Source organism: Tupaia chinensis, unplaced genomic scaffold (genome assembly GCF_000334495.1).
Source record: "Tupaia chinensis unplaced genomic scaffold, TupChi_1.0 Scaffold145652_1, whole genome shotgun sequence".
NCBI lineage: Eukaryota > Metazoa > Chordata > Mammalia > Scandentia > Tupaiidae > Tupaia > Tupaia belangeri.
The window spans coordinates 801,602-817,531 of record NW_006205509.1 but is presented as its reverse complement, the minus strand read 5'-3'; the positions used below and the strand labels follow the sequence as shown (position 1 = coordinate 817,531).

At 41.7% G+C, this 15,930-nt stretch overlaps 1 protein-coding gene across 1 annotated transcript in view; it reads left to right on the top strand.

Moving 5' to 3' along the window:
* The window catches only part of LOC102473825 (methyltransferase-like protein 7A), a 49,118-nt gene that overhangs the window by 489 nt on the left and 32,699 nt on the right, over window positions 1–15,930 (top strand). Inside the window, 1 exon segment of the mRNA XM_027768142.1 lies at window positions 1–415. This exon segment is cut by the window's left edge and continues 19 nt beyond it. Coding sequence (XP_027623943.1) covers window positions 1–415 — 415 coding nt within the window.

The following is a 15,930-nucleotide window of genomic DNA, read 5'->3' as shown; positions in this document are numbered from 1 at the left end:
GAACTGGATAAACAAAAAATGGTTCCCCTACTTCTTGGTGAGGTTCACTGTGACGTACAACGAACAGATGGCCGGCAAGAAGCGTGAGCTCTTCAGCAACTTGCAGGAGTTTGTGGGTCCTTCTGGGAAGCTCTCCCTACTGGAGGTGGGCTGTGGCACTGGAGCCAACTTCAAGTTCTACCCCGCTGGGTGCATGGTGACCTGTATTGACCCCAACCCCAATTTTGAGAAGTTCTTATTCAAGAGCATTGCGGAGAACCGACACCTGCAGTTTGAGCGCTTCGTGGTGGCTGCAGGAGAAAACATGCACCAGGTGGCTGATGGCTCTATGGACGTGGTGGTCTGCACCCTGGTGCTGTGCTCCGTGGAGAATCAGGAGCAGATTCTCCGAGAGATTTGCAGAGTGCTGAGGCCGGTGAGTAAAGGGGTATTTGAGGAGATGGTTATTAACAGTTGTTAACAACAAGGGCAGTCCTATCCATTTTGGGTGGATCAAGCATTCTAAGGTAAAAAGAAAGTTACTAGAGAAGGCGTTACGGAATTAAAATATTAGAATGGGAGAGAGCTATAAAGGAAAAGATTCATAAATCTGAATACATAAAATTTTAACTGCTACAGAGACAAAAGTCCCATAAACAAAAAAAATTTTTTGAGAGGTTTTTCACTATAGGGCGCGTGCGCTCACCAGACAGAGAGAGACAGAGAGACAGAAAGCGAGAAATCACCCCCCAGAGGGGATGGCCACGCCGCAATCCCTTCTCCTCCATTCTCCTCTCGGGATCTTGAGCACGCACACACACACGCCCAGCGTGGGTTTTAAGCCACCGGGTCCGGGACGCAAACCGCAGTCGACTACGTGGGAGTCCAGCAACATAGCCATTACACTAACTGCTGGTTCCCCCATAAACAAATTTTGTACTAAACAAAACTGGAAAAAGTATTTGCCAGGGATGACAGACCAATGGTTCAATTTTCTTTATTAAATATCATTATTAATATCTTTATTAAAGATATTACAAATCAGTAAGATCAATAAAATTTCTTATAATTTTTTCTTGAAAATTTTTTTTGAGAGGTTTTTGCTATAGGGCACGTGCACTCACCAGAAAGACAGAGAGAGACAGAGAGACAGAAAGTGAGAAATCACCCCCCGGGGGATGGCCACGCTGCAATCCCTTCTCCTCCATCCTCCTCTTGGGATCTTGGGCACACACGCACACACACCCAGCATGAGTTTAAGCCACCAGGTCCAGGACTTGAACCACAGTCGACTACATGGGAGTCCAGCAACATAGCTATTACACCACCTGCTGGCCCTGGATTTTTTTTTTTTTTTTAATTGCCAGTTAGCACATTTCCTCAGCAGTGAGAAAGGGAGTGGGAAAAAACATCGCCCAGTGGGTTGTGGTCATGCCACAATCCCTTCTCCATTTCTCTCCATCCTGTCAGGATTTGAGACATGCACATACATCTGCCTGGAATGTTTTTCAGCTGTTGGAGCAGGATTCAAACCATGGTCAACCATATGAGGTCCAGCTCCCTTAACCACTAGGCCATGAAGCTCGGCCTGTAATTGTTTCCTTTATGCATGATAGAGCACATGCATGAGAAAGAGAGAAAGTGGGAGGGAGGGGACAGAGGGGACAGAGAGAGAGAGAAGCACCTTCCATTGGGGCTGGCCATGCCATTATCCTTTCTTCTAGGCCTTTGGATATTGGACACTTGAGCACCTGCCCTCCACGTTTTGGGCCAGCCAGGCCTAGAATTCGAACCTCAGTCACCATGAGGGATCTGACCTCTCTCGAGTAGTGCATTACTGCTGCACTGTGGAGCTAGCTCCAAGTTTTTAAATCATAAGAAAAACAAATCAGAAAAATAGGCAAAGAGCAGAAACAGAAATATAAACTAAAATAGCCAATTTTATAAGAATGCTCAGGGTCCAACAGGTGGTATGGTGGTTAAGAGTACTGGACTCCACATGGCCAACCGTGGTTTGAGTCCCAGATCTGGCAGTTTGCGTTCTCACTTTCCCTCTCTCTCTCTTTCTCTCTACTCTGTCCCTCTCTGGTCAAATTAAAAATAAATAAATAAAGTTAAATAATTTTTTTTTAAAAAAAGAAAAGAATGCTCACACTTACTTGTAATCAAAGACCCAATTAAAAAATTAAAATAGTTTTTAAATTTTATTTATTCATTCATTTATTTTAATTTGACCAGAGACAGACAGAGAGGGAGGGAAAATGAGAAAGCAAGCCCCCAGGTCCAAGACTCGAACCGTGGTTGGCCACGTGGGAGTGTCTAATGCCTTCACCACCACACCACCTGGTGGGCCCAAAATAAGATATTTTCACCTACTCTATCACCAGAGACTTTTATGCTCTATATGATGGGTTTGGGAGTTGGACACCCCATACACACTGGAGGAAGTGCCTTCTTCGGAGGATAGTTTGATAATAATAAAACTAAACTACATATACACTTACCCAGTAGGAATTTATCCCATAGCTATACTGCACAAATGTGCAAAAATATCCTTGTTCATGTGCAAGAATATTAATTACAGTAATATTTGTAACAGTGTAAACTAGAAATGCCTAAATGTCCATCAGTGAGAGGCACTTTAAGAACACGGCCACAGCATAAAGGAATATTGTGCAGATGTTACAAATAGCAAGCTATAGCTATCTGATACGAAAAATTCTCCAAAAAACAATTAAATCAAAAAAAGCAATCAAACCACAGACTGCTATACAGAGCATAAAGCCACTGTGTGAAAGAGGAAAGGATATACATATAAAAATATGTTACCGGTAATAATGATAGACAAAAAAACTATTAACAGTGGTAACCTCTTGGGAATGGGACTGGCTGCAGAGGAAGAATTACTTTTCATTTCATAGATTTCTGTGAAGTCTGCAATTCTTTATACCTTTATATAATTGCTACATATAACGTTTATTTTTTCCCCTCAAAAACTAGTTTCAAATGGTTTTATTCCAAAGTTGAACATAAAGTATGGTTATCTGAACATGAACTGATTATTCTAGTGGGAAGAGATGTTCCGTATTCCTCAGTTTTGTCTTCTAAATAGAGGAAGTTCCTCAGGAAGAAAAGGACTTACAAGATGAGGCTCGGAGGCAATGATATAATCCTATCTTTGGCTTATGGATACAAATAGTAAAATAGTAAATAAAAGGGGACTGATTCTAATACCAAATGCTGGGTTCCTGTGTTTGAAAATCAGGCACTAACTGGTACATAAATAGATGTTCTGCTTACAGTGTTACTAATTTCAGACACCCCTACAATGCAGGTAATTATTACCTCCAGTGTTACAGCAACTGACAATAGATTTAACTCTACTCGGTCATACTGATCATATTCTTGGCAGTCTTCCTTAGCTCTCATGAAATACCCAGTCCCTTCTGGATCTGACCAGGAGCTGTATTACATTCTCGTCTAACCCTCCTAACAGGCCCTTGAAGCAGGTATTACCGTACGGTAGGACGAGGGAACAGACTCAGAGGTTAACACCGCTAGTAATTTACTGCTGCACCACAGTGTTTGTCATTGAGGTTCTTCTATCACCTTCAATATTTCTATCACCTTTGCTGACAGTTTTTTAATCCATTCCCCTAATATTGAAGTTCTATTCCTGGCTCTCATTTTACTTATATATATATACACACTCATCAGCAATCTCATGTACCCAAAAGTTTTCTTTTTGGTAACTTTATTTTGTTTCATTTATTTATTTTTAAGAGGTGTTTTGTTTGTTTTGTTTGCTTGTTTGTTTTTGCTACAGGACGCATGTACTCACTAGAAAGACAGAGAGAAACAGAGAGACAGAAAGGGAGAAATCACCCCTCCCCCCGGGGGATGGCCACACCATAATCCCTTCTCCTCCATTCTCCTCTCAGCATTTTGGGAATGCATGCACATTCCTGGTGAGTTTAAGCCACCAGGTCCAGGATTTGAACTGTGGTCGGCAACATGGGAGTCCAGCAACATAACCATTCCACCGTCTGCTGGTCCCTCCTTTCTTTTTTCTTTGGAAGAAATATTTAATTCTTTTTTTTTTAAGAATTATTTAATTCTTTTTTTTTAAGAATTATTTTATTCAGCACTTATTTATTTTAATTTGATCAGAGAGGGACAAAACGAGAGAGAGAGAGCACGCTGACAGGTCCAGGACTTGAAGCACAGTCAGCCATGTAGGAGTCCAGTGCCCTTAACCACCACACCACCTGCCAGTCCAAGAATTATTTAATTCTTAAAAATATTATCATTATTAATATTTTTTTAATTCACTACAGGGCACATGTGCTTGAGAGAAAGAGAAAGAAAGTGAGAAAGCAAGTTGTCAGGTCTGGGATTCAAACTGCAGTCTATCATATAGGAGTCCAGTGCCTTAACCACCATGCCTTGCTGCCCCCCCCCAAAGTTTTCAATGACCACATATATATACACACAGATGGTTTCCGAACGTAAATACCTGTTCCAGATCTCTCTTTGAGTCTAACCCAAACTTTCCTCTCCGGCTGCGTACTTAGATGGTTTCTAGGCATCTCCAGCTTACCATGTATAACCCAGAGGACAACAGTGACCTCTCAAACCTGTTCTCCTCCTTTATCACTTGCCTCCTGCTCTACCCTACAGGAATGTTTTTTTCTGGTACAGGTTTTTGCCTTAGGGTGCATACACTCACTTGAGAGAGAGAGAGAAAGAGAGAGAGAGAGAGATACAGTGATAACAGTGAGAAGGATAGTGAGAAATTGCTCCCCTGGGGGATGGCCATGCCGCAATCCCTCCTCCTCCACTTTCCTCTCGGGATCTTGGGCACGCACGCATATAATAAAAACCTTTATAGGCCAGCAGGTGATGTGGTAGTTAAGGCCCTTGACTCCCATATGGTCGATTGCAGTTCGAGCCCCGGACCTGGAGGCATGAAAATTGTACTGGGCACTTGTGCATGCATGTACAAAATCCCAAGAAGAAAATGAAGGGATTGTGGTGTGGCTACCTCTCCTGGGGGTGATATGTTTCTTCCTCCCTCTATCTCTTTCTGGCGAGTACATGCATTCTATGGAAAAAAATATAAAAGAAGAAAAAAAGGGTACAAACCATTGACTCAGCAATTCCACTTTTTACCAAGTTGTTTGTTTTTTAAAAAAAAAAAACATTTATTTTTTTATTTTAACATCTATTTATCTATTTATTTGTTGTGATTTTTGGGCTGTTAGGTCCAGAACTTGAACCATGGTCAGTCATGTGAAAATCCAGCGCTTCAATCACCATGCCACCTCCCGGCTCCACTCAGTTATTTATTTGGACAAGGATATGGTCAGCAAGATTTATGGATAAGGATGTTCATGTAACAGTATTTATAGTAATAAAAATTAGAAATAGCCTAAATGATGATAATTTTTTAAAAAAAAGGCAGTATTTTCAATGGTGTGGCATATCTTGTAAATATATTTTTAAAGAATTACGTCTTGGGGCTGGCAAGTGGCGTGGTGGTTAAGAGCACTGGACTCCCACATGGCCAAGCACGGTTCAAGTCCTGGACCTGGTGCTTGCTTTCTCACTTTTTGTCTCTATTTCTCACATTCTGTCCCCCTCTGATCAAATTTTTAAAATAAATAAATAAATAAGTTAAATAAAATAATTCTTAAAAAAAGAATTATGTATTTAATTTTATTTATTAATACCTAATATTATTATTATTACTTAATTTGCTAAAGGGCACATGTGCTTACCAGAGAGACACAGAGAGAGAGAGTTAGGAAGCAGGCCACCAGGTCCAGGACTCAAACCATAGTCGACCATGTGGGAGTCCAGCACCTTAACCACCATGCCACCTGCTGGCCCTCTTGTAAATATTTTTTAAATAATGTTTTAGAATAATATTCAAATAAATAAGTAAAATAAAGTAGGTTAGAAAACCTAGGATTTTTCAATCCTAGTTTCAGAGAAAAAGTACAAATTCATATATAGCAAAATCCTTTCTTTTTTATTTATTTATTTTGGAGAGGTTTTTGCAATAGGGCACTGTGCGCTCGCCAGAAAGACAGAGACAGAAAGACAGAAAGCAAGAAATCACCCCCCAGGGGGCATGGCCACACCACAATCCCTTCTCCTCCATTCTCCTCTCAGGATCTTGGGCACACAAGCACCCACACCTGGAGTGAGTTTAAGCCACCAGAACTGTGGTCAACTACATGGGAGTCCAGTGACATAGTCATTCTGTCAACTGCTGGTCCCAAAATCCTTTCTTTTTTTAAGTTGTTTTTTCTTGCTATAGGGCATGTACACTCACCAGAGAGAGAGAGAGAGAGAGAAAGCGAGAAATCACTCCACCCCCCAGGGCGGCCATGCCACAATTCCTTCTCTTCCACTCTCCTCCAGGGACCTTGGGCACACATGCACACATTCCTGGCAAGATTATCAAGCCACCAGGTGCAAAACTCGAACTTCAGTTGACCAGAGTCTAGCAAGCACCTTAACCATCATGCCACCTGCTGGCCCCTACATGCAAAATCTTAACAGCAATAATCCGTAGATGATGAAATGGTAGTTCTTTTTTTTAAGCTTTTCTATATTTCCCATATCTTTTATTTTTTCCTTTTTCTTTTTAAGGAACTACTTTGTTTTATTTTACTATCATATTTACATTTTACCAGAGAGAAAGACAGAGGGAAAGTGAGGAAACAAGCTGCCAGGTGTAGGACTCGAACCACAGTTGGCCATGTGGGAGTCCAGCTCTTTAACCATCGTACCACCTGACAGCCGCTCCCTCCTAAATTTTCTAAAGTAAGCATTTTGCTAAGGCAGTACTGCCAGCCCCTTGAGCCAGACGACCTCGGTTCAAAGCCTAGTTCTAACATTTATGTAAGTTGTGTGACCTTGAACATGTGACTCCGTTTCTTCACATGTAAAAACACAGATGATAATACCTACCAGATAACACTGTTGTCGAGATTGAGCATGTCATATGTGATAAGGACAGCACTTGGCAAGGAGTAAATGTCTGAAGGTTTAGCTATTAATACTATTTTATGATCAGAAAATGTATGTTAATTGTTTTAGATTGGCTGCCTTGGATGAAATTGCACAGAAGATGAAACTATTTACCAAAACAGTATCTTAGTAAGATTTAATTTATCCAGTTCTTCTCAAAAAGTTGGCCCCTGGAGCCACTAAAATCTGAAACCTCAATCATCTAATCAATCTGTTTTCTGAGAACTAAAATCTTTGACATTTTTTTTCTTTCTCAGGGAGGGGCTTTTTATTTTATGGAGCACGTGGCAGCTGAGCACTCAACCTGGAATTACTTCTGGCAACAGGTCCTAGATCCTGCTTGGTACCTTCTGTTTGATGGGTGCAACCTGACCAGAGAGAGCTGGAAGGCCCTGGAGCAGGCTGGCTTCTCTAAGCTGAAGCTGCAGCACATACAGGCCCCCCTGTCCTGGGAGCTGGTGCGCCCTCACATCTACGGATATGCGGTGAAATAGCGTGCACTGGTAGTGGAGGGCTGGAGGGCCCAAACAATCTAAGGCTTCAGTTTTACATTTAAAGTGCTAGTTGGGAGAGAAGGGAAACCTTTGTTTTTAGATAAAGTTGAATTTCATTCTTAAAAGTTTCTGTTATATATCCTACTTAGACATTTTTTATCGTCTCCCAAAGAATCCAAACCAAACCAAAACAGCTTTGAACTCTCCCTTTAGTCAAGTAGTGAATTTTCATAACTGAAGTCCACTATAATCCCCAAACCTTCAGTGACTTGAAAATGTTTCCAATTGTCTTATGACAAACTTTAATTTGACCTCCTCTTTGAGAGCTTAATGTTAAGACGTAGTTAACCCATTCAAACAAACAGGACTTGGAAAAGAAGGAAATGAACAGAGCTTAATTCACAAACTGAAAAAGAAATACTAATTGAAAATCGAAGTCTAAAATAGCACAGATTTTCTAAAAAGAAATCTGAACCTATTTACTGTTCTCAGAGTCACGGTCTGGCTTTCAGAATTATTGCGCCAGACTGCCACATTCAGTTCTGCCCAGCTCTGTCTCTTACTCCAGTGTTCCCCTGAAGTTCTGTCTGCCTGCATTCCAGTGTTCAAGTCTTAAGATGAAGATCGTACCTGACACGTTACTAGAGCCACGAAACCATAGGAGTCAGTTAAGGTTCTTGGGCTCATTGTCCTCATTATCTAGCACATAATTGTGGGCAAGGAAAAGGGTCATTATAATTAGGAAAAGCTTGTCTACTTAAGTACCCTATGTAAAAGCCCCTTAAAAATCAAGCAATCTGTGAATCTACAAAGACGCAAATTTATTATTCTGATTAAATTCCACTCCTGTCCCAAGATGATTTCTTTATTCTTTGCAACTGCAGGTAACAGGGAAAATCATCACAAATGCTTTGAAAACAAATGATAAGTGTGTGTGTGTGTGTGGGGGGGGTTAAGAATAGAATTTTTGGCACAGCTTGTATATATTTTCAAAAACATATATTTTCTGAGGTAACTGTGGGAAGTACTCTATGTTCAGTATCAAATCAACCAATAAATTCACATTAATTTTAGGAATGGAAATAAATAATTCATATCTTTCCTGACTTGTTCTGTTTTTCTTAATGTCTCTGGGAGCTCTTTCCTTTATTGAGAAGAATTTAAGCAGGCTATTCTTTCTACATCCAGGCAAATATAAGTGCAGCTAGTAGATTTTAGAGAACGCAGTCTTGTAAAGATCAGAACGGTTTTGAAAAGTTCAAGTCTGAAGACTCCATTCGTGAAATTCACAGAGCAGAAAGAAAGGAAGCTAACTATCTTAATTAACTCTTGAACATGAAAATATTAGACTGTTATTGAAGTCACGACCTGTTTTTGTTCTTCTATGCAAAAATGCTTCATGATTTTCCCCAACAACCCAATAGTTACTGTTGCGGTGAGAATGGGTGCTTATTTGAGGCCTTCTGAGTTCTGAAATGTGAATCTCCTTCTACTGTTGTATCCCTAAGGTAGGAACCTTTTTTTTTTTTTTTCCCAATTTGCCAGAGGGCACCTGTACTCTCTGGAGTGGGGATGGGGATACAGAGAAAGCACCTCCCCGTGCAGAATGGTCACACCACAATCCCTTCTCCATTTCTCCCTCCTTCCAGGATTTTGAGCACACAAGCATCTCTGTTCAGTGTGCTTCTCAAGCCACCAAGTCTGGGACTCAGAATGTCACAGCATGGGAGAGCGTTGAGCTGTGCTGAGTAAAATCCTTGGTCCTTTGGGTCCAGATCACTAAAATTAGAGACCTGTCCCTAGGTCCAAAATAAAGCCACAACTACAATAAAAGTAGGTAGGAAAGAGAATTTAATAGGAAAGAAAGATTTTAGAAAAGAAATACACCCAAAAGACCTTTGGGTGGGCGGGTTGCTAGGTAGCAACTGCGTTAGGAACTGCTTAGGTGTTACTTTTATTATCAGAGGCGATAATGAATATTTAACAGTGGAGGTCTATCATGCTATCTATGTCTTTTGTTTGAATTCGAGGACTTCCTCCTGTGCTTACACAGCTCTCTCTCAGGTGAAGGAATGAGGAATTTGCGCATGCCCAGTGTGAGCCATGATGCCTAATTAGGATGAACTGCCCAATTAGTTTATTGCCCCACTGGGAATCAGGATGTTTATCAAAATGTCTGGTTGGGTCTTTTGTATCTATGAGGAATGATAAGAGAGAAATTTACAACCATCCCTATATGTCCTCCTCAGGTACCAAGGAAGAAAAAATGGAATTTGCCTCGCCTTCCCGCCAGGAGCTGGGTGGGAAAAAGGCCTTTCTTGGAGGGTCTGGTTGTAACTCCTGATAAATTGTGATTGATGTGACATGTGTCCTGCCCTCTTAGGGCAGCGCGCTCATGACTAGCTAACTGCCTACCACTGAACCATGTGGTTGTTCATGTGGGAGCCACCTTTAATCCACCACTTCACTTTGGATTAGGTCAGTTTAGTAACTGAGAAACACGAAAAGCCACAGACTGACATGGTGGGTTGTTATCCCCATATCAGAAGACAATACTAGAGCACATAAATTCCCTTTCGTCTAAGTGGTATCGTAAATATCACCCTCAGTTTCTATACCGAAAACTGAGATGTAGAGACATAAATAAATGAAGTTTCTACTCCCTAAACTACAAAATCTGCTTTGATAATCACTGCTGCCATGTTTCCTTTTTACCACTTTCTTCCAAAGAACACACATTTATAATCATTCTAAGAGTTCAAGAAAATGACTCAAGCCTGTACAAAGGAAATCAGAAAAAAAAAAAAAAAAAGGAAAGGAAAGGAAAGGAAAGGAAAGGATGTCCAATGTCTTTTAGGTCCTGTGTTGGTTAGGGCTCCTTTGACTACAACTGAATGGACTCACAACCCACAGGCTTAAGCAGAAAAAGGAATTTATAGATGCAAACTAGTGAAAAATAAAGAGTTCCAGGAGCCTTTAGCACAGCTTGATCAGGGTTCAGATAATGTTATCAAGAGGCAGACAATCTCTAGGGGCCTGTCTGTCCTTCCTTCCAATGACCACATTAGGCTGTAGAAGCTGTTCCAATCTTCACGCTTCATGCTTCCAGGGCACAAGGCCAGTTGGAAAGAGCAAGTCCACTTTCACAAAACTCCAAAGCCCTGGATGAAGTCTCAATAGGGCTCTGGCAGACAATACAGGGTCAGAGAATCATGAGCCCACCCCGGTACATAAAAGTATAAGCACTATTTATGAGGAAGCAGCATAGGGCGCCAGGAGAACACACCTCGTCTACCTAGGGGAAGGCGATCAGAGGTTTCCTTGGGGAAGTGACATCTGAGCTAAATTCCAAAGGATGAATAACAAGTATTTCAGCCTCATGGAACAGTCTGTGCCATGCCAAATACAAGGAGGTAATGTAGTACACTCAAAGAACTGAAAAATGCAGGCAGGACTGAGCACCAGAGCTTGGAAGGCACATTTTGGGATCATTACATTTCCTTCAGTTTCTTCCTAAACTGGCTAGCAAACACACATTCTTTAACAGCTAGCAACACATATTAAATTTCTAATATTCTAAAACATTTTGTTCCTAAGTGTTCAGTATTTGAATTGTTTCCTCTTAATTCCTACATACTTTGTACTTGAATAGAAAGTGAAGCAAACATTGCATAATAGTCCCTTCTGTACTTTTGACTCTAACATAAGCCTTACCCTTTGGTATTGTTTTGGAAAACACAGAATTTAACATAACTGAAATTCTTCTTTATCTCATTAGGCAACTGAGAACCGTAAGGAATCAGCAAACAGATGTCAACAAAAGCAAAAAAAAAAAAACTATTCAGTGTCACTTTAACAATCTCAATGTTCAAAACCAAAAGCATTCAGGATACATTAAAGGATAACCAGACTCCTGAACTATGGAAGCCCTAGTTAGCCCCAGTGCCAGAGATCATGTTAACTGAGGGCAAAGAGAGTAACATACAGCAATTAAGATGCAAGGAACTATTCTGTTTCTAAAGGAAACCATTTGGGAAACTAGAGAGCCACTCAGGAACATGCATAAAAACTAGGAAAATCACCTTTCAGAAATTACCTTTTTTAAGAGAGAGAGATTTTTGCTATAAGGTACGTGTTCTCACTGGAGAGAGAGAAAGCGAAAAATCACTTCCCAAGAGAGATGGCCATGCTGCAGTCCCTCCTCCCCTACTCTCCTCTCTGGACTTTGGGTACACACGTACATGCACCCGCACCAGTTTTAAGCCATCGGGTCAGAGTCGACTATATGGGAGTCCAGCGACATAACCATTACTCATCTGCTGGTCCTGAAATGACCCTTCTCAACAGTAAGAATTACAACAGTCTTACCTCAGATTGCATCCTTCCAGATCTTTACCATGTATCTGACACTGATTTTGACCTTCTCCTTGGAATGATTTTTTTTTCTTTTAATGTTAATTTTTGTCAGAATGTCTATGTTCACCATAGACAGACAGGAAGGAGAAAGCAGTCCCCATGGGGTGTGGTCATACTGCAATGCCTTCTCCTCCATTTCTCTATCCTGTTAGATTTTGGGCATGAACACACACACACAACTCTGAAGTGTTTTTCTTTTTCTTTTTTTTTTTTTTTTAAGAATTATTTTTTTTATCTTTTTTTTATTTAACTTTCTTTCTTTCTTTCTTTCTTCCTTCCTTCCTTCCTTCCTTCCTTCCTTCCTTCTTCCTTCCTTCCTTCCTTCCTTCCTTTCTTTCTTTCTTTCTTTCTTTCTTTCTTTCTTTCTTTCTTTCTTTCTTTCTTTCTTTCTTTCTTTCTTTCTTTCTTTCTTTCTCTTTTCACCAGAGAGGGACAGAGAGAGGAGAGAGAGAGAGAGAAAGAGAAAGTGAGAAAGCAAGTTGCCAGGTCCAGGACTTGAACTGCAGTCAGCCATGTGGGAGTCCAGTGCCCTTAAACACCATGCCACCTGTCGGCCCCTCTGAAATGTTTTTCAAGCTGCCAGGTCTGGGACTAAAATCACACCATAGATCATAAGGAATCCCTCTTCCTTAACCACCAGGCCATGGGCTTCCCTGACTCTAATAGCTAATACAAATTTCTTCTTACCGAGTGCTTTCTTTCTTTCTTCGAGAGGTTTTTGCTATAGGGTACTTGCCAGAAAGACAGAGAGACAGAAAGCGAGAAATCATATCCCAGGGAGGATGGCCACGCCACATTCCCTGCTCCTCCATTTTCCTCTCAGGATCTTGGACACGCACGCACACGCGCCTGGCTTGAGTTTAAGCCACTGGGTCCGAGACTCAAACCACAGTTGACTACATGGGAGTCCAGCGACATAGCCATTATGCCATCTCTTAACCACTCTGCTACTGGTCAGCCCTGAATTTATGTTAAATAAATATCAAAGAATTGGCAATAGTATATAGTTTAGCAAGCATCTTCCCATAGGTGGTGGTTCACAATCTAAGATGGTGTGATGGTTAAAACCCTGGACTCCCACAGGGCTGATTGGTGTTTGAGTACCAGACCCAGCAGCTTGAGAATCATGCTGGGTGCATGTCTGCAGGTGCCTAAGGTTTCAGGAGGAGAGGAGAGGGTGACGACATGGCTGTCCCCACTGCTGGGGTTAATTTCTTACACTCTTACTCTCTGTCTCTCCAGTGAGTACACATACCCTCTAGTAAACAAAAACACACCAGGCACATGTGCATACAAGCGCACATGGGCAAAATCCCTACAGGAATGGAGGGTAAAGGACTGCATCGTGACCACACGTTTTCTCTCTCTGCTTCTCTCTGGCAAGCACATGCATACTCTGGCAATTAAAAAGGCATTTTCTGCCCATTTCAGTAAGATCTCTTTTTGAGAAATCTTAGCACTCACACCCAGCAGTGTTACTTCACATCACCAATCTCTTCCTTTCTTCTACATGATAAATACAGTGGTTACTACATAATTGGCGCTCAAAAAGTATTTACTGATTAATGCATCAACAAGCCCTCCCTCTTTTCTATATACCTCTCAGTCTGTCCTTTCCATCCCATTTCTACATCCATCACCTTAGTCTGAGAACTAATGCCTGGATGACAAGACTTACATAAACGTTGACTGGGGATGACTAGAATGACGAACCATTTATGTAGGAACTTGCCAGTGATTAATTAGTCCATGGATATGACAGGGAAGTAACTCTGAAGTTAGGGGCAGATACTAAGTGTGGATATGACAACAGAAAAGCACCCTGTTTGCAACTAACTCTAATACTTTTGCTCTCCTTTATCCAATTCGCCCACTAGTAAAGCATAGAAAAAACCAGAAGCTTGGCAAACAACTTCTCTGAGATACAAAGGAGTGGTTTTCTAGACAAGCACTAACGACTGATCAAAACCACACTCTACATACCTGAAAATGCTCCAAACTGGTCTCCATGCCTCTACTCCTTCACCGCCAGTCTTTCCTACTCACCATGTCCAGAATAAGCACCTCTCTTAAGTAACAATTTAATTTAGTCACTCCCATAACTCAAAATTATGCAGGTGCCGATTCATCATAAAGTCAAATTTAAGCTGCTCATCTCTATTTAGGACTTTGTGTCTCCCCACTCCTCGACACTCCCCAGCGTGGTGGTCCAGTAGAAAGGCAAGAGGTCTGGAGTCAGAATATCTTAATCTGAATCTCATCACTATATCTTACTAATATTTTATTAACTAAGTAAAAGGGAACAGCACCACCTACATCTCCTAGGACTGAGGTGAGATCAATGCAAAAGGGGCTTTGCAAACCATAAAACAGTGATCAGCACTGCAGCTTCTTCACAGGTCTCTCAACTCTGTTTTTTTTTTTGGAGAGGTTTTTTTGTTTTGTTTTGTTTTTGCTATAGGGCACGTGTGCTTGTCAGACAGACAGAGACAGAGAGACAGAAAGCGAGAAATCACCCCCCCAGGGGGGATAGTCACGCCGCAATCCCTTCTCCTCCATTCTTCTCTCGGGATCTTGGGCACGCACGTACATGTGCCCGGCGTGAGTTTTAAGCCACCGGGTTCGGGACTCAAACTGCAGTCGACTATGTGGGAGTCCAGCGACATAGCCATTACGCTAACTGCTGGTCCCAAGGTCTCTCACTCTGGTTAAGGCCTGTCTCCTTAAGCATTTATGAGAAAAGCAAAATATTTTTTTTTAAGATAAATTTTTACTATAGTCCATATTGTGTTCACCGGAGAGAGACAGAGAGAGAGAGAAAGTGAGAAATTACTCTCCAGGGGGGATGGTCATGATGCAATTCCTTCTCCTAACTCCTCTTAGGATTTGGGACAGGAACCAGCAGTTGGCATAATGGCTATGTCACTGGACTCCCATGTAGTCGACCGTGGTTTGAGTCCCTGGTTTGGTGGCTTAAACTCACACTGGGTGTGTGTGCATGTATGCCTAAGATCCTGAGAGAATAGAGGAGAAGGGATTGCGGCATGGCCAACCCCTCTGGGGGGTGATTTTTCACTTTCTGTCTCTCTCTCTGTCTTTCCAGCAAGCACACGTGCCCTATAGCAAAAACCTGTATTTATAAATATTTTAAAAAATGTATATTTTGGACATGCATGCACATGTGCCCAGCATGAGTTTCAAGCCATAGGATCAGGGCCTTGAATGGTGATCTGCCATGTGGGAGTCCAGCGCCTTAACCCACTATGCCACCTGCTGGCCCAAGATTTTTCTTTTTTTTTAAAAAAAAAACAGTTGTCACCATGCTGCAATCCTCCCGCCTCAGCCTCCCAGCTGGGACTACAGGTATACAACTCCTCACCTAGTATTTTTTTCAGAATTTTTTTCCTTCTACTTTTTCAAAATTTGCTATAGGGCAAATGTGCTCATCAGAGAGAGACAGAGAGAGGGAAAGTGAGACAGCACTCCCCTGGGGGGATGATCATGCTGCAATCCCTTTTCCTCTTGAGATTTTGAACAGTCATGTACATATGCCTGATGCATTTCATAAGATGCTGGGTCTAAGATTCAAACTGTGCAGTTAGCCATGTGGGACCCAGTTGCCTTAACCACCATGCCACCTGGCTGTCATCCAGAATTTATTTTTTCCATCAGAAGATATTTTACTTGTAAATATAGCCCTGGAATTCTAATCATTTTGATTATTTTACACCATAATGTTTTTTGAAGATTCAGTATATTTTTTCTTTCTTTTTTTTTTTGGAGAGGTTTTCGCTATAGGGCGCGTGCGCTCGCCAGATGGACAGAGAGAGACATAGAGACAGAAAGCGAGAAATCACCCCCCAGGGGAGATGGTCATGCCGCAATCCCTTCTCCTCCATTCTCCTCCCGGGATCTTGGGCACGCACGCACACGCGCCCAGCGTGAGTTCTAAGCCACCGGGTCCGGGACACAAACCGCGGTTGACTATGTGGGAGTCCAG